Here is a 27,889-nt window from a genome sequence, read left to right as displayed (position 1 = left end):
AATAGTATTTTCATGGAAAAAATGAGAAAAGCACTCAGAGAGCGCAGTACTCTGCCGTGGTTGCTCAGTCATTGAATAATTTCCCACGGATAAGTCCTGATAAGTCTGCAAATGTGGATTTGTAGTAGGATCGCAATCATGTGATCATCAGCAGGGCACTGAAGTAACATTCGCTTGTTGTCATAGTTACAGTGATGCCGTGCCTCTATCTCACAGTGATACATAAATGTTTAACAGATCCATGGATCCAGACTATAAGCTGCATCACTGCCAAAATCTAATTTGGTGGTCCTTGTGTCATTTTTGACTTTCCCTGAAAATTTCATCAAAATCTGTTTGTCCATTTTAGAGTAATATTGGGCACAGATGGACAGACGGAAGGACAAACATACGCCAGTCTCCACATAACTCCACCACGTTCCTTGCCAGAGTAAAAACTGCTTTTTTTCCCACAACAAGGACATTTCTAAATGACCCCAAACTTTTGAACAGTAGTATACATTTAAGTTAGTATAAAAAGTAGTAAACATTTAAGTAGTATAAAAAGAAAGCCGACATTGCTCATTTGGATGGTATTTTCCACAGGTTTATCTTCCTCGCTCTTGATGAAACGATCTCAGGCTTTTATTTCGAAAGGCTACACCGGAAGCTGTGTGCGTGGCCGCAGCGGACTTGACCCCGGAGGCGTGCTGCCGGTGGTGGGATGAGAGAGAGACAGCAGCGGGGACTGAGTGGAGGAGGAGGTGGAGTCTGTCCCAGCCTGCATCTGGCCCGCTCCCCTCTCTGTCACCCCGGGCCAAACCCGCCCAGCTCCTCTCACTCGCTCTCCGCCTGCTTTCCCGCACGGCTCGGCCCGGACGCACGCAGCTCTTAGCAGCCACACGCACCGCCAGCTCACGGAATGGACACGGAAGGGAGCCAGAGCAGCCTGTCCACCACGGACTCCCCTCACGACCCCTGGTAAGGAGAAAAAAAAAAAACTAACTTTGTTTTTTGAACTTTCTTTCCTTCACACAGCTCAGACACAGAGCTGCTGTTCTCTGCTCTCACACACACCTCCACACACTCACAAATCACTGATGATTCTCTCTGAAAACCTCTCCTATGTGCAGATCACTCTTTCAAAAGCTCAATAACAACTTTGCCATTGCTGGTGCCCCCATTAACACGGAGCTCACTGAATCCTCCTTTGATGACTGTGTAAATAGAAAAACATTTTCTCCCTTTTTTTCCACAGCAAAATGTTCATAGGTGGACTCAGCTGGCAAACAACACAAGGTAAATCTTTTTCCGCCTCTCTCTCTCTCTCTTTCTAAAATGCCACCATGTCTTTAAAAATCCTGGCATGGATTAGATTGAGTCAATTTGAAAAGCCGTATTTCTTAATATTTCTGTTTGCATGCATTAAAGCTGTTTGTTTTGTGAATTTTGCATATGCTCCAGAATGAATGCCCCCATTCAGAAGAGCATAGAAATAATTCTCCAAAGCTCATTAGAAAGCATGAATCTGGAGTGATTACAGTTGGAATTATTGCAAGATTTAACGTGTTTTGGGTTCTGCTCGCGGCTCATGTTATGTTTAACACGTTTAATGAAAACTGTGTGAACTTTGGTGAAATCTCAGCAGAGCCACTCTGTATGCTCGCTGACTTCTTATCAAAAAGTTGTCATTACTCGTTAACCTCTAGTCTCATCTGCGAATCCTCTTTTCTGCCTTGTTTTGCTTCCCCAGAGGGTCTGAAGGAGTACTTCTGCAAGTACGGCGAGGTGAAGGAGTGTATGGTGATGCGAGATCCGGTTACTAAGCGCTCGAGGTGAGGGAGCTGTGAGCCCGGCTTCTCCGCCGGAGCTGAAAGTTTATCTGACCTCCGTGATTCCTCGCTGCTCATAATGTATCATTACATGTCAACATCAGTTCCTGTGCCATTAATACCTCCTCCCCCCCTCGTGTCTGCAGAGGGTTCGGATTCGTCACCTTTGTTGATCAGGCCGGCGTGGATAAAGTTTTGGCCCAAACCAGGCACGAGTTGGACTCCAAAACAGTGAGTTCTCTGTATTTACTTCCCACCACCAGCTAATCCCGTTGCTCAGTGTTTGATTAGTGGATTTTCCAATAATCCGCCAGAGAGGTGTAACATTGCTACATTTCGCTGTGTTTACTGAGGTTCCACTATGCTGATGTTTTCCTCAAACCATGTCTGTGTCGGCCGCCACACCTCAGATGTGATCCAGTCATTAGTGGACAGAGGAGACACATGGGAGAAAGTGCTTCTCTCCTCTGTCTTCAGCCAAACAGGCAAGAAAATGTCACCCAGTGTCAATTTCCATAGAAACAAGGGGGGACTGGACAGGGTTGCATTCACTGCCAATCTTTGATTTGGCCTCTCCGAAGAGTGAACCAAGACTTTCTTTCTCTTTTTTTTTTCTTTCCCGTCCCCAAGGGGTCGAATTGACCCCAAAAAGGAGTTCCTCAATGGAAACGCAACCTGAAACCATCAAGGTGTGAAAGCAGCAACAATCAGACTCCTGTGAGCGGAATCTCAGGGAGAATAAAACTGCAAAATGATAAAGTCACATTCAGAGGCCCCCCCCTACACCTGTGTGAATTCCAACTTAAAATGTATTAATCGCCTGTGTTGCCGAGTGGGTGTGATTGTGTGTGTGTCTTTTTGTCAGTAATGAATGTGGGCCTGGTCTGGGAACAATGTGGCCCGTTGGTCGCCATAGGGACCACTGCCCCCGCCTCGCTCCTCGGTGGGAGTGGTGATGGCTGCGGGTTGGCGACTGTATTGAAATGAGGGGAGGCTATTTCTTGGTTCGCCTTTTGTGCTCTGAGTGATGCACCTTCTCCGGTCTTAGGGAGATAAGTAGCGAAGAAGGAAATGGAGAAGAGAGAAAAAAAACCTGGTTGTTTTTGGTTGAAGAAAGTTAGAAGGAAATGAGGAAAATTTCCATTTAGCCCGAGTCCAAAATTAGCAGCAGCGTAAGTTGTTTGATGGAGAAGTTGAGCTGGATTTAGTTTCTTTTTCGGCGCTTTCCCATGTGCCCTACTGCTGTAGTGTCACTTGCAGGGACGACAGCTATGACAAGTAGCGCCATCATGGTTGGACGCCACTAACTCACCATGGGGTTTGTTTCCATAGAGACCCCCCTGCCACCACGGCCCCCCTTTTCCTCGCACAGTTGAAGAATGGCTGTTGTCACAAAAGAAAAAAAAGATAACAATGCACATCGTTTACCATCATTTCTTGGGATACCAGAAATCAAGACGGCGTAAACAGTCACAGAGAGCCGAGGCAGTGACTCACGTTGCCTCTCCGGAAAGGAAACTTACTGAGTTTACTCGTCGTGCACTTTGCAGATGATGATTCCCTCTTTTTAATTTGGGTTTTCCCCTCAGTTTGGGCCTACGTTTCCTCCTCGAGGGCTCGTGGGCCCCTTGTGGCTGCCACTTTGGGCGTGTCAGTGGCGTTTTTTTGGTGAGGGGGCCTTCAGCCGAGTGTGCATTCGGCGTGGAGAGGGCTCAGTGATCAGCCACAGGGGTTGGATGGTGAGTAGAGTGGGCCTTTTAGGACTGCTCCCCCCCCACTCTCTCCCTCATGCAGACAGGTTATCCTGTTAGAGAGGGGAGAGAAAAAGTTCTCCAGTGGCAACAGAAAGAATGTGCCATGCTGTGACCGACTGAACCGCTCCGGCTCTGGAATTAACACAGCTTTGCACAGCCGTGAGGCTAAAGAGCAAATACAGTGCTGCGGAGGAATTTATTGGTACTTATTGTGTTGAAGGACAGATGCGGTCCGGTTTTGACCGGCGTAGGAAGGCAGGTTTTACTGTGATTTATGTAGCTGCTGCTCGGCCAGTTGCCCCTCTGGGTGCCCTCCCAGCTTCCTGCTATCTGTAAAGTTAGTGACGACCGATGCAAACTGCACCTTTGTAGGACAAAGTTTCCATTCAACTGCTGCTCCAAGGAAGGTGCACAGTGGAGAGTTTTACAACGGCCACACAGCTCTTTACTGAGCGGCATCAGGCGTATTTGTGACCCCCTCGGCCTTTTCCATACTGACCTGAGTGAAAAGAAAGAAAGAAAGAAAGAAAGAAAGAAGGAAGGGGTGAGGGGCAGGATAACCCCATTTGTGATTACTATGGCTCTCCTAACTAATAGGATTGGAGTCAACAAGCTTGAGTTGCTCCTCAGAGATGACGAGCGCTGCCCAATCGGCATGTTGCGTTAAGTGTGTTACCGGCTCAGGCTGTGACAGGCAGCACGCTCAGCCAACTGTTGCATAGCTGGGATGGAGCTGGTCAAAAGGGATTGTCCTGATTTCCTAAACCTCTCTTGGAATTACGCTCATCTTCTGCCCCGTTACCTTGCTGTGGGCGTGGAGAGGTTTGGCCTCTGAGGCCTTAAAGCAATTTAACAAGTCTTTAAATAGGAGAAAGTGTTTATCGCATGTAAGGATACTCTGCTAGGAATGATGATGTGTGTCTGATGTGTTTTCCTTTTCTCAAAAAGTTCAATCATGTGAGGAAAAATGCTCCAAATTAAAGCTGCTACTTCTCACTCAAGGCAGATATTTTTACTTGAACACTTTAAAGCTGTACAAGGCAGAAACACCCAACAACAAAAAAGCAATGAATGAGAGAATTGAAAAAACCTAAACCCCTCCAACTACCCTAACACCCAGTTGAAAACAATGATAGTCAACTTTCATTCATAGCTTCATCCAGAATTTAAACCCCACTCTCCCCCACTGTTGCTGTTTAAACTGCCTCATCTGATTGGTGAAAAGCCCTGTGATTGACTTAAATCTCCCTTTATGGTGTAGAATTTAAAAACAAAAACTTAAATCATGAGTGTAATTTCCTCTCAGGCCAGTTGAATTACAAAATACTGAAAGATTAATATGGAATTTTTGCCCAACGATGCCAATAAAATCCTGCCTACTCCCGACTTTAACTGCTGAACACACAAAGTCTCCTGCTGCACAGAAACACTGGTGGAACTCAAGATTTGAAAATGTACAGCCCTTTTTCTACACCTAAACCCCTTCCTACCACCCTAACACCCGGTTCAAAAACAATGATAGTCAAGCTAAAAGTCAATGTTCATTTGTATCTTCACACAGCTTGTGTTGTATCTACTCTCAGATGTATGTCGCTTTGGATAAAAGCGTCTGCTAAATGAAATTGTAGAATTGTAGAAATCATTCAGAAGTTAAACTCCACTCTCCCCACTGTTGCTGTTTAACCCTCCTGTTATTCTCATTTACGGGCACCAAAAAATATTGTTTCCTCATCTGAAAAATATCCAAAAATTCTGCAAAAAAATTCCCCAACTTTCTGAAAATTTGCAAAACCTTCAAGAAGAAAATTACAATAATTCCTTAAAGGGGAACTTTGGTTTTTTTCAACCTGGGGTCTGTTTTCATATGTCATTTCATACATGTGAGTGATGGAGAAATGAATTTTCGACATAGCCCCAGTATTTAGGCAGGCAGGCAGCTTAGCAGCTCAGCTAGCAGCTCAGCTAGCAGCTCAGCTAGCGAAAAATATGGGGCAACTTGCCCCCCCACGTCAAAGTCCGCCCTAACATGCTTTTTTTCCCCACACTGACGGGCTCGGATAGTCTCAACGAGTGTCCCACAACATACTAGAGATGATAAGTGAACGAAAACCTCCACATTACGTGGCAATCGCTCTTTGTTGTGGTCTGTATCCAAAGCTCAGGACGCTAGAAAGCAAATCTCGTTCCGAAATCGCGCGATAGCTCGCGCCAAAACACCGGTTTTGGTGCGAGCTATCGCACAATTTCGGAATGAGATTTGTTTTCTAGCGTCCTGAGATTTGGATACAGATATCATTGAGACTATCCGAGCCGGTCAGTGTGGGGAAAAAAGCACGTTAGGGCGGACTTTGACGCGGGGGGGCCAGCTGCCCCATACTCTTCGCTAGCCGAGCTGCTAGCTGAGCTGCTAAGCTGCCTGCCTGGCTAAATACTGGAGCTATGTCGAAAATTCATTTCTCCATCACTCACATGTATGAAATGACATATGAAAACAGACCCCAGGTTGAAAAAAACCGAAGTTCCCCTTTAAAGGTTTCCCTTAAAAGTTTTATTTTAAAAAATCCCTCAAATTTGGCAAAAAATTCCTGTAAATATTTTCAAAAAATGAGTAAAAAATCTTCCAAAAAATCCTAAAAATATCTAAAGTGATTACACTATATATCAGTAAACTTGTAATGCTTTATTTAAGAACAAATCCGTTGAATTTTGCTGGATTTTGGTTGTTTTTTTGTGAATGTTCTCAAGAGACATTTTTAACATTTCTTCTGTTCCACCAAAAAATGTTCCAAATTTTCCCAAAAATGTTGGAAATGTGGACATCAGAAGTTTCACTGTGAAAATATGTTTTTTCCTCCACATTTTCAAACTTTAAAACGGGTCAATTTTGACCCACAGGACGACACGAGGGTTAAACTACCTCATCTGATAGGTGAAAAGCCCTGTGACTGGCTGAAATCTCCCTTTATGGTGTAGATTTTCAAAAATCCTAAAAGCAGAAGGTGCACAAGTCTAGTTTCCTCTCAGACCAGTTGAATTACAAAATGCTGAAAGGTTAGTGTGGAATCTTTGCCTGACGATGCCAGTAAAAAAACTTGCCTACTCCAGCTTTAACTGCTGAACACACAAAGCCTCCTGCTGCACTGAAACCCTGGTGGCACTGAAACTTCAGTATCGACTCATGATTGGCTGCCAAACCAGTCGTAATGTCACAAATCATGCTTATGTGCAAACTCATATTTTCGGTAAGTACAAAGAAACATCCCCCCCTTCAGCAGACGAACGTGAAAGCAGCCTTCTGGTGTCAAACTCTGCACAAAGACGACCAAACATCCAAGTTCAGTAGCAATCATCCAGAGGAGACCTTCAGACATATCTCCGGATTTTTCTCTGATCGACATTTTTTCCCACCAAAAAAAAAACCACAAGCCGCTTATTCACTGCCGCGGCCACTTTATCTGTTTAATGTCCTCAATTTGCTCCCCTGCGGATGTGCTGTGTGCTGCCATGTGTTTGATTTTGTTTGTTTGTGTGTGTGTGTGTGTGTGTCTGTTTGTTTTTGAATGTGCACAGGAGTTGTTGGACATCAGGAGGGTTGGTGACCGGAGGTGACTATCAGAGTAGTCTAGCCACCATAGAAACTAAACAGTAGACTCTGCATCTGATCCTCCAGTCTTAGCGTATAGTCTTCTCACTCTGCTCTCTAGAACAAAAGTGAAAGAACGAGAAAAAAAAAAGAAGAAACTTGCGGTGACTCTCGACGCTGTTACCCTGACTCTGGTAAACGCATGTGGTTTACCATAGAGGCTCTAGCTCTCTACTGTAGTTCAACTCTACCCTCTCATGGTTACGGACTAATCATAGCGCTGTACTGTCTCACCATCTGTTAGTGTAACAGCAGTACAGTGTGGCGTAGTCTAGTTGTTCTCTAGCTGTATTAGACCAGTATAGACTAATATAGAGGTCTCAAATTCCAATTTTTACAGCCTGTCTATGATTGCATCCTCATGGAATGGTGTGGTTCTCTCTCCAATCTTAACCTTGGTGACGTTCAGTGGTCTCGTCCACGTCTCTGTTTTATTTTTGTAGTTCTATTGTTACGATTAACACCAAAATGCTGCCAGAAAACACAAGTCAACAGAAGTCTTGTCCCATTTTTCCTGAGAGCAAATATAAGGAGCGGCAGGGCAGAGGACGATCCGGATCACCTGAGCTGAGAAAGAACGACAGAAACAAACAAACACAAACAAACAAAATGGGGGCGGGTCTGCCGTCGGGTGCGGTGTGATTGACAGCTCCTCTCTTCTTCTTCTCCTCCTTCGTCTTTCTCTCACTCTCCCTCTGACACACTTGTCCTCCATCTCCGGCTGTCCTCGCCGAGGTGAAGGCGTGTTTGTGATTGTGGTGCCTGTGTGAGATTCCAGGAGATCACATGTCACACGGTGGTGACGAGAGAGGCAGGGGTTCGCTGGACATTCCCAGGCATTCCACCTGAGCACAGCTGTGGACACACACGCACACACACACACACACACAGACACACACACGTACACTGACACGTCAAAGGTGCATTCATCTACTGGAATATAAACACAAGCAAGTACACATGAAAAAAACAACAACCATGAAGTAAAAATACACTCATCACACGCTGTGCAGTACAAACACACATATTGATGGTGTGTGAGTCAAGAATGTAGAGCAAGGACTCACTTAGAGTTGACTTAATTAAAAAAAGAGTTTTATCTAGGTTTATATTCCAATTTTCGCTGACAGGAAGAGTTGATTGAAAGAGAATTAATTGATCTTACACATACACTATCGTTCAAAAGTCTGGGGTCACTCAGACAATTTCATGTTTTCCATGAAAACTCACACTTTTATTCATGTGCTAACATAATTGCATAACAGTTTTCTAATCATCGATGAGCCTTCCAGCACCATTAGCTAACACAATGTAGCATTAGAAGACAGGAGTGATGGTTGCTGGGAATGTTCCTCTGTACTTCTATGTAGATATTTCATTAAAAATTTCCAGCTAGAATAGTCATTTACCACATTAGCAATATCTGGACTGTATTTCTGGTGATTTTAATGTTGTCTTCATTGAAAAAAAATACTTTTCTTTCAAAAATAAGGACATTTCTAAGTGACCTAAGCCTTTGAACGGTAGTGCATAAGCCAACGTAAACTAAATACCTTTTTTTTTTTTCCGTCTGTTGGTTGAATAAGTGAGAATACATCAGCCTTGGTGTTGGAGAATTTACAAATGCATTTAACAAACTTCACATTTTGTACCCTCAGTAATGAAGTGATTAATAAATAAAAAACCAAGACTAATCAGTGCTGAAAGTCATTTTTTAAAAATCTATTCAGGCGTCTATTTGTCACACAAATTCAGAGTGGAAATCACAAATATAAAGTAGAATCTGTTGTTTTCAGGTGAAATTCAATTTGGTTTATATTGTAAAATCTTATGAGACTAATTTGGATTAAAGACCAACTGATTATCCCCAGCTTATTCAGCATTTTGTTTTATTATCAGTCTCATCAGTACCAACTCCCAATAAAATAGATTCATTCAAAAATGCACTACTTTGGCTCTGATGTAGTGAGTAAGTAACACACTGAAGGATAAATGCTGAAAAGTTGTTTTTTTTTAATTAATCTTATGTGAAATGCAAATAAACAGGCATTTCAATGAAGTTTTGCACTGAAGTTTGTTTTCTGCAAAATTTTGACATCAAAATGTAATTTTTTGTTCTAAATGTTTATTAGTTCCAAATATCAGTTATCGATCTTCTTGATTAATAGCCTTGAAACTAAACATCAGTCAGTCCCTGATTTGGATACATGATCTCCACAATGGTCTATAGTTTGAAAATTCAACTAAAGTAAAATTTAATCTGAACTCAAGCATCTGCAACAGTTTTTAATTCTCTGCTACAGATGCAATATTAACATTATTAATGATAAATCAGCAGAATGTTCAGACTCCAGTAGGTCTGATCTACAGCAACCAAGCATTGATCTTAAAGTGTGTTGCTTTGAGGACACTCTGTACATGTGAAGTCTGCTTCACCTAGAGTTTCCTGCACCAACATCAAGGGTGCCAGTCTGTCTTCTAACACGCCGTATAAGAATGACAAACCGTAAAAACAGGTGTGTTTGACATCACGGCTTTGATTTAAGAGTGATGAATCGCTGTGCTAGGTCAGGAGGTGAACATGGATATATTACAGCTTTAGTGCTGAGTTGGTAAAAAGGTTGTGATATCAGAAGACATCAAGGGAAGGCGACAGGTTGCTGGTCCGTCTGTATGGCAGCACATCACTAACCGGCCCTCCGTTTCTCTGTATCTTCTCTTTTAGATCGATCCAAAGGTGGCGTTCCCTCGCAGAGCTCAGCCCAAGGTGAGTCCAGGCGTCTCCTGGTGTTTGTTCACCGCAGGTTGGAGCGTGTTGAATGTTTCCAGGTCTTATCTGGGTTAATGTCTCGTAATCTGATGAACACAAGCCCCGCTGATGGTTATTTGAGCGCACGTTAACAAAAAGTGTAACAACTTTTAAGAGTCGCTGCGTTTTTTTGCACACGAAAACATCTGTATTGTATTTCAAGGACTTTGTGCTCCGTCCTGATCGCGGCCTCTCTGTCTTTTCCTTTAACACACTGAGAGACAGAAAGAGGGAAACAGCAGGAAGGAATACTCTGGTGAGCTTAAGGAGAGCCGTGTGGAGACTTTTAATATTTGTCACGACAAATGTGTCCTGCTTTCACATTAGTTACTGTTTTCTATCTTTGAGTTTGTGGTAAGTTTACACAGAAAAAGTTGACAAATTTTTGTCACATTTTAGTTTCCAAATTTCCACATCACTGTGGTTTTCCAGAGTTTGACTAACTTGTGCACACTACTGACTGAATGATTAGTTCATTATTTAGTTAGTTTTCCTGTTTTTTAGAGCTGAAATGATTAATGGGTAAGTTGTCAACCATTAAACTAAATAGTAACAAAATGACATATTTAAAGATGCCGTCTTTGGCTTTGGGAGACACTTTTTGACATTTTCTCTCATTTTCTGTCATTTTAGAGTTAAACAACAAATAGATTAATCAATAAAGTATCCAGCAGATTAATATTCAATGAAGAAAATCATCAGTTGAAGCTCTGCTATTTTAAAACTTGTTTCAGTTCATCGTTTTAAACAAACCCCCCATTATTTACTGGTTCCAGAGCTTCAGTATTTGCTGCTTTTTCTTTGTGGTGGTGAACTGAGTGTGTTTTGCTTCCAGACTGTTGGATCAGAAAGCAGTTTGTATTGTAAACAATTGCACTGTCCATTTGTCCAAATTAGTGAATTATTTGTAGCGTTGTTGTAATGTAACACGAGTTAGGCACAACTCCAGTGACGACCTGCATTTATTTGTATCTGTTTATCTCGCTGAATGCTCAGAAAAATAATAACCCACTGACTGACTGCTAATAACACGACACCGTCACTTTGTTCTCTGACTTCAAACTTACAGTCAGCGGAGAAAACTGTGCTGTGATGTAAAGAAAGTAAAAACCCAAGTAACCTCAGGTGTCAAATGTTTGACTTTTTGTCCAGTGCAGGAAATAGTGCTTTTGATTAGAAGATTTTCTGATCTTTAAGTCACACAACAAGCAAAAGCAGAAACTTGTGGAGGCTTTGACATTACTTTTTTGTTTTTATCTTGTCAAAATTGTTATTTTTCAATATTGTTGGAGCAATCATACCTTAAATTATCTGTTTTATGACTTTTCTGTTACACATGTTGAACTGCTGGATCCATGTTTAGCAGCCCTGGGTTCTAATAGTCCGAAAGAAATAAAGCTTCCTGCTATTTCCCAATTCATTTAGGCTTTAACACGAGGATGCAAACAACTGTACTAATATTTTAGTGTTTTAGGGGCTTTAATGAGATAACTAATAATGTGTATTGCCACTGGAAACTATAATTGTATCTCTGATGTGTTACTGAGATAAACACCCGGTACTGAATGTGTTTTAAAGTAATAAATACACAAAAAAAGTTGTTTTCATCACTTAGAAATGCCCTTATTTTTTTAAGAAAGGCATTTTTTTCGATGAAGATATCATTAAATTAATCAGTCTAGACATTGTTAATGTGGTAAATGACTATTTTAGCTGGAAACGGCTGATTTTTAATGGAATATCTCCATAGGGGTGCAGAGGAACATTTCCAGCAACCATCACTCCTGTGTTCTAATGCTACATTGTGTTAGCTAATGGTGGTGAAAGGCCTAAATTAGATTAAAAAAAACCCTTGTGCAGTTATGTTAGCACATGAATAAAAGTGTGAGTTTTCATGGAAAACATGAAATTGTCTGGGTGACGCCAAACTTTTGAACGGTAGTGTGTGTATCCAATTTTCAGGACATGATTCATGCGGCAAAAAAGAACTCACAATATAATCACAATATCCATATCTATGATTAATTTCTAACTTTGTTTAGTCTGTTTGTCTCTTTTTTTGGCAAATGAATGACTCAAAATAATGGAGGGTGTCTGATGTTCATGACTGTATCACTGGTTATTTACAATATTATTAACATGACATCAACATTTTACTGTCATGATTATCGAGAACACTGGTGTATGACAGTCCCCAAACTGAGCTACAAATGCATGTGTTTCTATTTGAGCTGGCTCATCAGTGTCTGTTCTGTTCTTCTTCCAGCTGGTGACTCGAACCAAGAAGATCTTTGTTGGAGGCCTGTCAGTGAACACAACTATCGAGGACGTCAAGCAGTACTTTGACCAGTTTGGGAAGGTGAGCGTTAAAGTTGCTGTGGTGTCAGATTGTCTGCAAAATATTTGGCGGAGTGGCTCTGAGTCGAAATAAAGGCGACTCTGTGGATCATAAAGGACTCGCGTGAGGTTATCGCAGCAACACCAGCTCTGCCGATTCTGATTCACCAGAAAATTCTCGGAGAAAAACTTCACTTTGAGTCAAGAAGCAGCGAGTGCCTGGAAGTGAAGGAGTTACTGCGACGAAGGAGGAGGAGGGCGAGAAAGGAGGGAGAGAAAAGGCTTGGAGGAGAGTCGGGAAAAATAACGAGGCAGAGAAGAGAGGCTCCGGGAGCAGCAGGCGAAGTTAGAGAGGAGGGGGACTGGAAGAGGGAGCCGAGGGGGGAGAAAAGTTTTGTAGTGAGTGTGTGGTGATGGTGAGGAAGGAGGAGGGATTATCAGAATCTGAATTAATCTGATGTAACAGCTGCTCCTACCCACAACCTCCCCCCCGGCCCGTTACCGTGGTGACCTGGCTTGCCATTGTCCCCAAGTAATTCTGTGGGTAAGGGGTTTTGTTCTGAAGGAGGAGGGATGAGGTGGTGCTCGGGGGTGTTAGCATGAGTGTGCTGGGTGGGGGTCAAACTCGGGAGTTTAGGAATAGTAAATACAAGTTGACAAATCCGCAAAAGCTTCTAAACTTATCGCTCATCCTTCAGTTTCATGGATGCATTTTTTTTTTCAACTATTTTTCTACTTTTCCCAAGTTTCTTCTATATATTTGTAAGAGTGTGAAAGGCAGGGGCAGAGAATAGATGATGGGCTGACAAAGGCACCGATAAGGGAGGGAGGGTCTTACTGAGAGAGGTTTGTGAAGGCGTAGGAGAGGGAACTGGGGCAAAGATGGGGTGTGTGTGAGTGTTGGAGGGGGTAGTTACGACGGCCATTATGCCTCTATACAAAGCTAGACAAATATTTTGTTAGTTTGTTCTGAACTTATCTGCATATTAGATGTTTACTGAGTTGTCAGCTCTCTTGGATGTGGAAATTATCAGCAATATTACGGGAGATTTAAGAGGTTTAAATCACTTTTTTTGTGGATTTTGCGCAAAACACGTGGGAAAAAGAAATCATACCAACTTTTTTTCCCGACTAATTCCAAATGGCCGATCTGCACCTTGAACGCCCTTGAAACTTTTCAAAGTCAAAGATGCAAAGGCTCAGCTTTAGCCGCCACATTTCCGACTGCGTGGCACTTTTATTTTCGGTGCCAAAAGGCTTGGCCTCCAGTTTCTCCGCGCTCCCTCCTCAATCATAACGCCTAGATGAATTTTTGCCGAGAGAGATATCGAGGGATGGACGGTGAAATGTAGGCTCCAGCCATCCATGGAAGTTCCTGATTAGACTGCCTCACTGGACCTTTTGTGTCCCGTCCTGGTGAGGACAAAGGAGTGCGGAGAGGGATGGGCAGGGGATAACAGGGAAGATGAGAGGTGGGGGGGGGAGGATGAGAGGGAATATTGTTTGGCAGTGCGCCGTTAAAATGCCCGGCGTTTGAAATATTGAGCTGTGACGTGCGATTAACTCCATTTGGGGCGTTTAAATGTTGTTGTGATGTTTTTCGATCGTGTCCTCCGGGGCAGTTTTGGCTCACGTTGGGGATTGTGTGTGTTCGACCGAAGATTGTGGCCCTTTAGCATGAATCACAGAAGTGTGTTGCACTCCCTTGACCCTTGATTGTTGTGAATTGTGAAAATCTGGAGTCGAAGTCAAAAATAAACGGTGTTTCCTGCAGAGATCCAGAGTTGCAGGCGACTGTCAGGCTGGAAGTAAGCAGCGACTTGAGAGGCCGACTAGCAGGTCCCCTTTCACACTGACACTCTTTGCTCACCTTTGACCTTTCTGTAGGCAAACTGCCCTTTGGGGTTCACACACACACACACACACACACACACACACACACACACACACACACACACACACACACACACACACACACACACACAGAGTCACACTGTGCTGACACTCCTATGTGACTGTGACAAATTATTCAGTGGACCGTATCCAGTAAACTTATTATAGACCAAGAGCACAGATTAATTTACCAAATGTTTACGTGGGTCTCCGTGTGCAGGCCGGAGTATAAACATGTCGGCTTGTGACGAGAGAGAAAGAGAGAGGGGGAGAGAAAAAGAGAAATGCGTAGGTCAACTTTGACATAAGAAACTCTGGGCGTGTGTATAGAATAGACACCTGTGTCTTTGCTCTGTAAAAGGAGGCCGGGCAGGAGGGAGAGGTCAAAGGGAGAAGAGGAGGAGGAATTACGGCTGACTGTGCCAACAAACAAAGCCTCCAGGCCTCTTTGTTCTCCCTCTCCCTCTCCCTTTTGTCTCTTCTTTTTCCTCCCTTTCCTCTTTGACCCAATCTTTTTTTTCTTCCTCCCTCTCCCTCTCCCTCCCTCCCTCTCCTCCCTCTCTCTCTCTCAGGACTCTCCAAGCTCTCTTTCACCATATCTCCACCTGTCGCTATTCCTCTCGCTATCAGCTCTCCCCCTCTCATCGAGTCTCCACCTGCCCACAGGATTCACCTTTCTGCTTGTGACCGGCTACTTTTCTTGTGTCAGCGTTTCTCTCTTTGCGGCCCTCTTTGTCTCACTGGCACTCTCCCACCATTCATAAAGCATATTTGATGTTGGCTCAAGCCTTTTTTCTTTCTTTCTTTTTTTTTTTGCACAGTTGCCATGGGAATGTCAAACTTTGAAGGGAGGTGGGGGGTTGGATTATGGGCTCTCTGTAGAAGGATTGTGCAGTTTAGCAGCCAAACTTCCAACTTTTTCTGCCACCCATTACGAGCCGCCGGGCCTTGTTGTACAGTATTTCACCATATTTTCCCGTCCTTGCCCCCCTCAGGCCTCCTCTTTGTAACCTGTCGCTCGTCTCCGGTCCCTCCGTCGCCTCCCTCCCTCCTCCTCCTCCTCCCCTCTGTCCATCTGTTGCTGAGCCTCCCTGCAGAACTTGAGAAGGGCTGAGGTCAGGCAATATGCCGTGTGGCGAGAGAGAGAGAGTTAAAAAAACTGTGTTGTTTGTCTCCCCTCAGGTCGACGACGCCATGCTCATGTTCGACAAGACCACCAACAGACACAGAGGTGAGCCGGACTGACCCTCTCCGCTGCCCCTCGTCCCTGCCCTCTCCTCTCCGGCTCTTTTCCAGCTCTTCCTTGCCGTCTTTCCCGGGTGTCTATTGATCTCCCCCACCTCCACCCCCCACGGGTCTCCTTCCTGTGGGCTGAGCTGGAGGAGACGAACGAGGCTAGTCTAATTAGCCAGTCCGTTAATCGGGATCAGGATAAAGCCTCCTTAAGCGCCTCCTCCCCACCCTGCGATTGATCGATTATGACAGCCTACCAGCTTTGCCCGGGCCTTCTGGCCAGGAAGGGAGGGAAGAAAAAGGATGAGTGCAGAATAGCAGCGTCGGCGGAGGGGTGGGGGGGAGGGCAGAGGAGGAGGGGGGCAAATGTGTTAAGCGGCTATTACAGCACTAATTACTGCAGACTGTTGGCTATACCAGTGTGCAGAAAGGCTAATTCCGCCATATTGTGTGATTTTTTTTTTGTTGTTGTTGTTGTTGCATGAACTTGTCTTATGCTCATCAGGGTTCGGCTTTGTAACGTTCGAGAACGAGGATGTGGTGGAGAAAGTCTGCGAGATCCACTTCCATGAGATCAATAACAAAATGGTGAGCCTCATTTTCAGATCGAAGTTTTGTCATTTAGAAACCAGGAGTGCTAATTTGTGTGTTTTTTTTTGTGGAAACAGGTGGAGTGTAAGAAAGCTCAGCCCAAGGAGGTGATGTCCCCCACCGGCTCGGCCAGGGGGCGCTCTCGGGTGATGCCCTACGGGATGGACGCCTTCATGCTGGGCATTGGTATGCTGGGTAAGTTAGTATTGATCAGGAAGGAAGCGGCTGCACACCTGAACCTGACAGTAACCGTTCCTGCAGTTAAAGGCCCAGCTGCCTGAAAGGTCACACGGAGCCTCATGGGGAGGAAGCTGACCGCTGGAGTGGACTGCTTCACCTCAGCTTATAGTTCTCCTCCATGTAGCTTTGATTATCCAAACCTTAGAGATTGGAAGCTTAGTGAAACCGCTTTAGTTATGTGGTAATGCCTGATCCTGGTCAGTTATACATTACTTAATAACTGTGTCTGGTTTCACGCTTTCATACAAGTGCAGTTGTAAATACAAACCCTTTGAATCTCCACCAGTGAGTTTGAAAGCTATGCTATTTTTAAAAAATCATACATTTCCCCATTTATTAAAGCCGGAAGGAGAAGATTTTCAGCTTTCCAATTGGCTGCGTGACTTCAGTTTGTTGGGAAAATGAACCACATCTAAGCTTACAATTTAGATATTTCTTTGAAATCCATTTATTGTATATGTCTCATTAAAAAAATGTCAAAAATAAACCGTTTGAAGGAACCAGATTCCATTAAAAACAAATAAAAAATTGCCCTTTTCAGCACAAACAATTGCTGTCTCAGCTGTGTGCAACAGTTATATGACCAGAATTAAGGGATTTTTCAGATGGACTGGGGTTCAATTGCAGGCTGTGTTTACACAGAGCAGGAAAAAGACAAAGAAACTAATTCAACATTTAAATAGCAAAATACGTGTAGTATAGTTGTCATTTTTTTGTCAGTGCTGTTGAAACCTGCGGGCGCTTAAGAGAATTGTTATAAGTAAAAGTTCTGCATTTATGCCTGTAAGTATTATCACAAAATGTACTATAAGTAATAAAAGTAAAACTACTCAGTACAGAAATAATATGTACAGAACAAATATGTCCTATGTGACTATTATGCTATTATATATTTTCATTAGATTGTTCTTAACAGTGCAGCAGTATAGTAGTAGAGCAGGATTTTACTGTTTTAGTTGCTTGAGGTGGAGCTAATTTTGAACTATTTTGTATCTAACTTTAACTCGTGATCATTTTCGTTATGGATTAATCTGTTGATTATTTTCACCAATGGTTCAATTATTGTTGGCTTTGTAAAAATACCAGAAAACAATGATCACAAATGCTGAACACACAAATCAAGTTATCATTTTCAATCTTAGAACAACCTGCCGGATAGTTATTTTATATAAAAAAATTTTTGAAAAGTAGTTTAAGCTGTAAGAAGAATGTAGTGAAGGAAAAAGTGCAGTATGTCCATCTGAGACATCGTAGAGTAGAAGTAAAAAAAATGTTACAAAACCACTCAAGTAAGATACAAATACTTCACATTTGTTCGTAAAATACAGTACTTCAATACATGTGCTTTCCTACATTTCACCAGCAGCTTAATATTGCACTTTAGGGAATCACAAATGATGGTTTTCTAAAAAGAGTGGCTCAAACAGAAGCCTGAGAGACACACTGACTCTGTGTCTCTGGTATTAGTCAGGCTCCAAAAATGTTGGATAAATTGGTTCCCGTAAGGCTCCTCAATAGCACCTTTTATTACACCCGCTTTAAACCTTTAACCTCCACTTTGCGTTCTTTTGGTCAGAGGCTCAGACCAAGATAACTCTGATGACATCACCGTGACATCATGAGGGATAATTTTTCAACAGTTTCGAAGGTCCCTAAAGAGCCAGAGAAGACTTTTCAACAAGTGTTCTCTCGACTTAGTGTCGCTCTTCATGAACAGCTGGTTCTGAGGGGGTATAACAGATGTTTAGCAATTTTCATTACCTGGAAAATTATCCTCTGCACTACGGCTGAAGCGTTTAGTGTCGTGTTAATGATAGTTAGGACCTGTTTTGTGCATCCGAAGCCAAACTTTCCACTCCGATGCTACCACCTACTGTTCAGTGTGAGAACTGCCGTCTTTAGAGTTTCACGTCAGTCAGAGCAGGTGAAGCAACATGACACCTTGCAAGGGAAAAATCAAACAAGTAGTGCATTTTGTCATCTTGCTTTGCTTGTAATTCTTCTAAATGTCGCTGAGAGGGCCGCCCTCCGAGGTGTCAGACAAATCTGTGTGTAGTGTTCACCGCTGAGAGTGAAACTGAAGACAAAGACACTAAGCTGCTCAGTGTTGTCCTGAAGAAATTCCGACCGCAGGTGTAGAATATCATCCACCTGCAGCTTGTACAAGGCTTCACTGTTAGGGGGCAGCACAACAACACACACCTGTTACTCCATTTTGTTTTCAGAATTTCCTTTGTGTCATTGCCATCCACGTGACGACATCCAGTGTTTATTCATTCCTTGATATTTGGTGTGATCTGGATGTTAACAGTGATATTCTTCCCTCAGGTTATCCAGGCTTCCAGACTGCCACCTACACCAGTCGCAGCTACGCCGGCATCACTCCGGGATACACCTACCAGTTCCCTGGTAATCACAACACACCTCCTGCTCCTCATACACCCCGACACGTTTCTGTCACATTAAGTCAGAAATAAATACAAAGATATTTAGTCAGCAGGTGTTTATGACTGAACATGGTCCCTGGTAGAATGACATTTTTCAAGAGTCCTGCTCTACTCCAAATACAGTGAAACCACACACTAAAGTCATTTTTAAATGTTTTGCAGATTTCACACACTGCATTTAGTAATTGAATCTGAACTTATGGTTGCTATAAAAAGTGTTTGAATGACTTGCAACAGATTGAATTTTACTCAAATGTCAGAATATATGTCAAGTAGAATTGCATGTTTGACAGTAAATATTGTTGTGTAGTGAGCAGTGTGCGTCTGTAAATGTATTAATTCTCTGAGCAGCAGATAGAAATGTGTTTGAATGGAGAGGAATCTCATACTGAAACAATAATCTGGAAACAAAAATTGAAAACGGTGTCTTATGAATTGAATAACTTTCAACCGTATGTTATGCAAATACAAAATCAACAGCAGGAGCACAGAGAGACTAACAGGGAGAGTAAAAAATACGTATTCAGATGCTCTTCAAGGATAGGGTCGATGGTCAAGTAGAGATGAACAGTGACTATTCAACTTCCTATTAATGGAAGTTTTTATGATTTGTCAACAGTCCAGAAACTATCAGAGGCACTCTGGTTTCACATATAAAAATCTTTTTATCCTTTAAAGCTTTGACCTCCACCAAAGCAGTTTAAATTGAGGAGAAATTATGCTGATGAAACACATAGACAGAAAACTTGCAAATGAGATCACACAGTTAAAAAACAAACAGGATGGTAAAACATACAAAAACAGTAAAACAATGTATTCCTCGTGAAACATACTGATTAAATCATAGTGTGATCAGTGGCCCTGAGAGTCTGTGCACTCAGATAGTCTGTGCACTTTCCTTTTATTTTTCCAAAATAGTATTAATAATAATAATAATAATAATAATAACATTTTTTATTATTATTTTATATATATATATATATATATATATACATATACACATATATATATAGATAGATATCACTGCCAGAGACTTGTGACTCCCACTGTGCCCGGTTTGTGTTTGTGTGTGAGACGGTTGAAGCAAACATATATTACAATTGTATATACACACTAATAGGCTTATTCAAGAAGAACAGGACAATATAGGATCATATAATTTGTAGCAATTTAATATAGATATGTAGCAGAATACATCAGTTAAATAATCTACATGAGTAAATTATAGTACTAAGCAAGCACATTAATGTTGGAACAAAAGCTTTTTTTAAAAAAATCTCCTGTTTTAGTAACACAAATGTGCTATTTCCAATTAATTATTTGTTTTCTGAAAATCAGCCCCACCTCAGTGTCTTACAACAGGCTTAGGAACGACTGTTTTTATCAGATTTTGCATTTAAAATCAGAGTGTCTCAGGTGCCTTTTGGACTGCTAACCAGTACTGAGGATTTCCATTAACATTTTGTGGGACAGTCAGTATTTTTTTTCCATCTCGGCGTAGGTTTACCTTGAACTGACAGCAGACACACTGTCGCAAATACAAACATGTTTCCATAGAAGCACATGAAACACTGTGAGTGTAAATGGCTGCTTGTAAATATCAGGGAGTGGAATTGCATCTGCTTATCGTGTGTGTGTGTGTGTGTGTGTGTGTGTGTGTGTGTGTGTGTGTGTGTGTGTGTGTGTGTGTGTGTGTGTGTGTGTGTGTGTGTGTGTGTGTGTGTGTGTGTGTGAGAGTGAGTGAGTGGGTGCAGTGTATTTTAGTGCAGTGTGTGATGGTGATCTGAGCAATAACTCCAAAATTAGATGCCTACCAAAGAAAGATAGGACACTTTATCTCCTAAAATTGAAATAACTCCTTTGAATTGAAGGTTGTATGACAAAATTGTGACACTTTCTTTAATTTTTTTGCTCTTTCAGAATGATTAATGTGTAATAATTTACTCCACTTCTTGGACTTTGAAGCGTCTTTCCATCCTTTAATTCCTGTTTGCGTTCCTCCAGCCCTGTGTGTTGTGCTTCCTGGCCTCTGAGGTGTCTCCCTGCCTTTACATGTGTGTGTGTGTAAGTGTGTGTTGTCGTTGCTGGCGGTGGTGGTGTGTGTCTCAACAGCACTCTGATGTTTCTGTTTTAGAGTTCCACTTAGAGAGGACTCCCCTTCTGACTTCACCCCACCCCCCTGAGCTCACAGGTCAGTCAGTCCCTCCTCTGGACTTTACAAGCAGCATGATGTCAGTCTGCTACACGCCACATTAGCACCAACACCTCATCATTCTTTGGTTTGCATGTTTGTGTTTGTCGGTCCTCCTCGGGTTCCGTCTGCAGGCAGGACTGCTGGCAGTAATGGGGAAGGGTTTTGATTCAGTTTTTTAAGTGATAAAATGATGTCTAGTGTGATTTATGCAGCGCTCTAATTGGCATATTTAATGTTATCTTCTTCATGCCTTTTTAATTGTTCGTAAATTTTCTGCGGCCACTGGAGCGAGGCCTTAAGTTGCGCTACAGCTGCCTGTCATGTGCATTCAAACCACGATGTTTAACCTGGAGCTTTTCTTCTTGCTCCCTTCAGCCATTCCTCTCACAGCGTACGGACCAATGGCAGCAGCAGCGGCGGCGGCAGCAGTAGTCAGAGGTAGGAACTTCTGAAATGACTGCCAACAAAACAATTCATTTACTTACTAGCATTTCCTGGTGGTCACCAGCAGGAACAATGTTCCTATTACAGATCAAAAACTGAAGTAATGTAAAAGACAGTAAATCTTTCTATCGGATTTTTATCACACATTGTCAGAAGTTGAGACATTTTACTCAAAATCCCAAATATCTACCTAGTCTGAAGCGGGGAATCATCTGATTGCCATTTCCATCCCATGAACCGTGCTGCTGCTGTGGCTAAAAATGAGATACATTTGATTTTGTTCATTCAATAAAAGGCAGATTAAAGAAATTACTTTGAATCCTTATAGGTTAGAAAATTTACATTTTAATCTTTAGGTCCTCTTCATTATTCTATTCAGTGCTCTCTTATCTGTAGCACTAAAGCAGGTACGATTTAGACTGAATGATATTTCCTTGGTTTATTTAACTGATATTAATCATTTTAATAGCTGTGTACTCTGTATTATTTTAACCCTTTGAACCCCAAGTGTTTTGCTCCTGTCACATTTTTACTGCAATATAAATTCCTGCACCTCTATGGAAACAGCACAACCACAACTAGAAGGAGAGAGAGCTCAAAAATGTCTTTTGTGCCGTATAACACAATTGTAATACTGAAAATTAAAAGTATATAAAAATAACAGTTTAATTTCTCTGATTATTTATTTTCCCAAAAATTAAAATACCTGAAATAAACATTTCATCATTTACGACATGCCCAAAAGTGTCACCAATAGTGGAAAAAATGGTAACTCTACGTACTAACTTACTACTTAAATTGCTTTCATAAGGCATGGCTGAATTATTTTCTTTCAACTTAACAAACTTGAGTTGAATTAATTCAGTACTCTTAAGCTGAGTACACTTACTTACTTAAGCTGGAGCCAGTGTAATTTACTTGAGTTGGGTTAGCTCAGTTCAATTAAGTTGATGCACCTATTTGCTCAGGTTGAAGCCAACGTGATTTACTTGAGTTACCTTCATTCGTTTGGGTTCATTCAACTCATTTCCTAAGGGTTGATCCAACCTTTTCAGTATAGTTGGTCAAACCTAGTTCAGATTTGTCAAGTAAACTTCGGTGAATCAAGTTAGTTTAGTTTGAGGAAATCAAGTCATTCTAACTGAAATGCATAATGCCTAATGAAAGCCGTTTAATTATGTGGAAATTCTTTCTATGATTTTTTAGTTCATTCAAAGCACACTCATTTTAAGATTAGAATTGCAGTAAATTAACCCTCAGTATCAAATAATCCAACCAGCTTGGTGTCAGTAGTGTAGAATATTGGGATTCTGGTGAAACATCATGATTTCTGCTTAGTTTTGTGACAGAGCAACACATCTTAGATGAGTAATTCAAGGACCACTGGAAAGTTCATCTAATTCTGTTTTTACAGTTTGATAAATGGTGTCCTTTTGGTGATTTTTAAAGATCAAATGTCTCTTGAACTTTCAAGTATTTTAGACATTCAGAGTGTTAGATGTTACCTGTAAATGATTTCAAACAGGTAACAAACTTTGATTTGTGGATACTACAGCAGTTTAAGTCCATCATTCTTTCAATTTCAGGCTCCACCCCGTCTCGCTCAGCTGGATTTTTAGGTACAAGCAGTCCAGGTCCGATGGCGGAGCTTTATGGAACAGCCAGTCAGGAGTCGGCTGTCAGCAGTTACCTCAGTGCTGCCAGTCCTGCCCCGAGCACTGGATTCAGCCACAGTCTGGGGGTGAGTTAGCATCGCCACTGAATATGTATTAGAGTTCTGTGTTTTAATGATGTCTGCTCCTTGGCATATCTACAGCTACAGATTATGTGGCTGCTACATCTAGTCTAGTACTATCATTTTTTTTGTAAGATTTAAACTAATTTCTAAATGAAATGAGGAAACACGAGTATGTAAACAAAAGAGAATCCACAGTCCCTGTTTAGCTGTGGCTCATCACTACATGTTGAATCAGATGAGAAGATCAATACCACACTCCTGTCTGCCCATTAAATGTAAGGCTACACCCATCAGCTGGCTAGCTTAGCTTTTCATACAGACTGGAAGCTAGATATGTCTCCATGAACAAGGTTGTTAAAGGAACATGCGAACACAACAGCTTTGTCAGTTTTGCGTGGGTTGTGTCTCATGCAGCGTGGTTGTGTGTGACGAGGAACTGCCTTGACAAGTAAGAAAACAAACTGAGAGCTAATAAAGAATGGGAGGATCAGTAGGCTGCAGAATGTAACCTGAAACACAGCAGCAACAGTCAGTTGTCGGGCACCTGCTTGTGAGTTGGCACAGAGGTTGTTTGTGATGACTGGTGCTTCAATGTGATGCTCAAACTGTAGAGAAAAGATGGCATGAAGTCAGCCTTAAGTGGCCTTAAGAAGACACAAAACTGGAAGTTTAAACGTGGAAAAATGTGCGATGAGTATCTGAGACGACTTGCTTAACTTGCTGGACTATCAGGGAGCTCAGGGGGACCAGTTGAAAGGCTTCTCCACCATGACCCCGACCGATATATTGATCTGGCACTATAATCAGTCAATATTGATGTTTTTATTATGTGCTGAATATTCACCAACATGAAAACTGCTTTTACAGTAGAAATGGTGTCGTCACATGGTTTGTCCAGTGGAGTGACTCTGACTGCAAAGTTTACATCAGCACTGTCTGCAGCACATGTAGCAGAGCCTTGATTGTTCTCACACAAAGAGCTGTAAAGTTCTTACTTTTCTAGTATGCTGCAATCTGATAGGAAGACTCTGTTCTATACGTGTGCAGTAAGTCGTATCTACCGTTCAAAAGTTTGGGGTCACCCAGACAATTTCATGTTTCCCGTAAAAACTCACACTTTTATTCATGTGCTAACATAATTGTACAAGGCTTTTCTAATCACCAATTAGCCTTTCAACACCATTAGCTAACACAATATAGCATTAGAACACAGGAGTGATGGTTGCTGGAAATGTTCCTCTGCACCCCTATGGAGATATTCCATTAAAAATTTCTAGCTAGAATAATCATTTACCACATTAACAATGTCTAGACTGGATTTCTGATTCATTTAATGTTATCTTCATTGAAAAAAAAGATTTTCTTTAAAGAAAAAAAGGACATTTCCAAGTGAGCCCAAACTTTTGAACCATAAGTCGTAGTGTAGCTGCACATAAACATCCTTGTGTGGTCCATGTGGACTCTCATGGATTTCAGGAGACGACAAAAGTACTGTAACATGGACCCACGCATACATGTAGAAGTATAGCAGTGGCCTTACACAACAGCTTTCACTACGCTGTTACAGAAACAAGCTAGAACCTGGTATTTAGTGAGCATTACAGGCGTTAGTAGACGTTAACAGAGCAGGGCTTGATGTTCACTCCTGTTCTTAGCCTTTGTGCTAAGCTAAGCTAAGCTAACCCTCCGCTGATGATTGCATTCTGTTGAACTGACAGAAGGTATCGATCTTATCATCTGCCTCTGCAAGAAAGTTAATGAGAGCATTTCTTAAAATATTAAACCGTTGCTTTAACGTTCCCGGCACTGATGCTGATGTTGCATCTACTACTAAATAAATTACACAGGAAGAAGTCAAGGCGCATCCAGCAGTAGCACAATAGGTTTTCTTTCACCACTAGCCAACTGTACAAACATTTACTATTGGGGGGAGAATATTTCAGTGTTTTTCCCTGAAAGTTGAATGCAATATATGCATGTTCTCTTTTTAATATAGATGAATTTGAACTGTGTATTTTCTAACAGTAAAATGATCTTTAACCTTGCATGCTTGCTCTTCCAGGGCCCTTTGATTGCCACGGCCTTCACTAACGGCTATCACTGAGAGTGTGAGTCAGACCTGGAGCAGCACAGAGTAACATATGAGACTGTTTGGGTTTTATCTAACCTGTGAGTAATCCGGCTGCTTTGTGTGTCAGTGCAGAGCTGTAGACTGAGAGCTGGAAGGAGTTGAAGCTGCTTCGGAGCTGATCTGGCCTGTCTCTGTCCGGTCCACGTCTCCGGCTGGGGTGGCTGAACCTCCCACCCCCCAACACCCACCCTGGTGTCAGCCACATCCAGTCGGCCCTACTGACACCACACTAAACTCCACCTCGCTGGAAAGAAAAAAAGTTGAAAAAAAAAAAAAACGCCACAAAAGGAGCGACAAAGTTTATCACTACATGTAATAGCAACACGTTCAGATGCTGTATTTTTTTGTGTGTTTTATTTTCTGTCATGTTTCACCTCGCTGTTATTTTTGTGATGGCTGCGTTATTTCATTATCTGTTTTGGCTGTTTTACTGGGTCATTCGACGTCTGCAACCTGATCTCTCTGAGAAGAGAGGAGTTCAATCTCCAGGTGACGCCTGTTTGAAGGTCAGGAGTTGTAATATGTACTGGAAAGCTGTATATTTGTCAGTAGTTCATACTAAATTTTAACATTTGGGATTAATACTATTTCTTGAAAATGTGTCACAAAGTGTATATCTTGGTAGGTTTTTAACATTGACTTGTTACACTAATAATGGTCAGACCACAGCGGTCATTAGTCAGTTATGTAATAGGCCTTCATGAGGTGTACAGTTTTGTAAGATATTGTAAATATGACTGGTTTCTGGGTGGGAGGGTTCTGCTAATTTTTGTGTCTGGGAGGTGGGAGGCTTTTGGACAAATTGCTTCTTTCATCAAACCTTAAGTGTTGGAAAGTTTGATTGTTACGTATGATAGTGTCACATGGAGGTCAAGAACTTTTCGGCTTGTCTGTCTATGTTAGACCGGCCATATACTGTATTTCTCTCCAGGCGTTTATAAATAATGATGTGTCAAGTGAGTGTTTTATCGAATTCAGAAGCTGCCTCAGGGTTGAAACCCTCTGAGTTGAGCAGGAGAGAGGCTGGATCAACACTACTTACTACTTTTGGGAGGATAAGGGTGTGAAAACACTCCTCTGTCAGGAGAGAAAAAAAAACATGCTATTTTCTTACTTTATCATATTGTTGTTTTAACTGTGATTTTCAATAAGTGATGATTGTTTGTGAAGGAAAATGAAGGAGGAGTTTGTAGGAGCAGTTGCACGCGTTAGTGACAACTGAGTCCCTCTGCAGGTTGTGTTGATGTTTGCGTGAGCTTGTCGTATGGTTTTACACACATTGGTTTCCAATGTGCCATGTGCTGTTTTTGGGGGGACGGTACCTCAGTTGCAAATGTGAAATTTTAATCTGACTTTTATATTATTACATTAACATTTATGTCAAAGTGCGGATGGTTGGACCTTTTTAGAAGAAGGTGGCTTTTCCAACGGGAAAGTCGGGGTCGTATTAACTCTTGTTTACCTGTCACTCCCCCCACCCCCCTCCATCCATCACTGCATATCCACTGGAGGTCACAGACTGTACTAATGTGACGGCTATTTTTTAGACCAAAACGATTATTTTCTGAGCTACTAGGATGTTGCACTGGCCGATCATGATGAACGTGTTTTCCTTCGAATGTTTAAGAACAAAGCACTCTCGATCGACAAAATACCAGGTCTTACATTTAGGAACACTTGCTGTCGCTGCTGCGGGCGACCGCAGTATTTCAGACTTTGAAGTTGATTTCACTGAAAAATAACAATCTTGTCAACACTGTAACATTTTTCTGATTTTCTTTTTTTTTCCTGTCATGTTTATTCCTTTGGGGGAAAAAAAACTTTTTAAAATTCCTAATAAATTATTTTAAAACATTCCACTTTTGTGTCCTGTGTGACTTTATTCAGCACATTACAACCCGTGTGCTGTTGTTTTTTATGTGAGTTTACCAGAAATGGAAATTTTGCTAAAGGACAGACATATTTTTCACAATTGCAAAGCAAATTTTTCTCATAATGTTATAAGGCTTTATGATTTCTGGTACTTTTCTTCATGTGTCCCTCTGCACAATCTGATGTGGAGACATCTGGATGTCACATGATAAATCAACCGTGACAAGTTTTTATTTAACAGCTGTTGTGCAAAATTACTACAAACTATAATACATTTTTGCAAAATCAATCTATATTTGGAATAAATCACAATTACTTTTGTAATTGTAGCCTATCTTACATTGTGTGTGAAATTACCACACATTTCAAACAGGTGACAGATTTGTATTTTGTTTTTTTTTATGTATAACTGTACAAAATTGCTAAAAAATAACATTAAATTAATTTAAGAAATGTACTAAATGTACAGAAAATTCCTATAAATGTGCGCTAAAATGCAAAAATATATATGCTATATTACAAAATATAAATATAAACATAAATATGTCAGATTTAACTGTTTTTCATGCATTTCCATGAATATCTTATAAATTATCATAAATATGATTTTTTAAAATATGAAGTAGATTACAATGTGCACTGCATTATCATGAATTTGTAAATCAGTGTCCACTACAGTACCACAAATATACATGCATCAAATCAATCTAAATGTATAATTATTAATATAAAAGTCCACTACAGTACCATAA

The 27,889-nt window shown here is 41.5% G+C and overlaps 1 protein-coding gene across 2 annotated transcripts; it reads left to right on the top strand.

Moving 5' to 3' along the window:
• Nucleotides 1-695: 695 nt before the first annotated feature.
• msi1b (musashi RNA binding protein 1b) lies at nucleotides 696-27,124 on the top strand. Of its 2 annotated transcripts, none has more exons than XM_022196896.2 (15): nucleotides 696-960; nucleotides 1,238-1,278; nucleotides 1,733-1,814; nucleotides 1,958-2,042; nucleotides 9,934-9,975; nucleotides 12,284-12,376; nucleotides 15,430-15,478; nucleotides 15,986-16,068; nucleotides 16,149-16,266; nucleotides 18,640-18,720; nucleotides 20,893-20,949; nucleotides 21,328-21,390; nucleotides 22,983-23,137; nucleotides 25,197-25,242; nucleotides 25,333-27,124. In XM_022196896.2, the coding sequence occupies exons 1-14, from the start codon at nucleotides 902-904 to the stop codon at nucleotides 25,236-25,238; spliced, it is 1,050 nt and encodes a 349-aa protein (XP_022052588.1). In that variant the 5' UTR covers nucleotides 696-901; the 3' UTR covers nucleotides 25,239-25,242; nucleotides 25,333-27,124. The 2 variants fall into 2 exon arrangements, with proteins under 2 accessions (XP_022052588.1, XP_051806416.1); XM_051950456.1 differs by having other exon boundaries at nucleotides 887-960; nucleotides 25,338-27,124.
• Nucleotides 27,125-27,889: the final 765 nt, after the last annotated feature.

This window comes from Acanthochromis polyacanthus, chromosome 7, assembly GCF_021347895.1.
Source record: "Acanthochromis polyacanthus isolate Apoly-LR-REF ecotype Palm Island chromosome 7, KAUST_Apoly_ChrSc, whole genome shotgun sequence".
In the NCBI taxonomy this organism is placed as follows: Eukaryota; Metazoa; Chordata; class Actinopteri; family Pomacentridae; genus Acanthochromis; species Acanthochromis polyacanthus.
Note: the sequence above shows the minus strand (reverse complement) of the source record. Positions and strands in the feature narration are given on the sequence as shown.

Bases quoted from the DNA above. Each gene is read 5' to 3' on its own strand.
- msi1b (XM_022196896.2), top strand. From the start codon at position 902: ATGGACACGGAAGGGAGCCAGAGCAGCCTGTCCACCACGGACTCCCCT. The intron at 961-1,237 runs GTAAGGAGAAAA...TTTTTTCCACAG, and splicing joins GACTCCCCTCACGACCCCTG to CAAAATGTTCATAGGTGGAC. The intron at 16,267-18,639 runs GTAAGTTAGTAT...TTCTTCCCTCAG, and splicing joins GCTGGGCATTGGTATGCTGG to GTTATCCAGGCTTCCAGACT.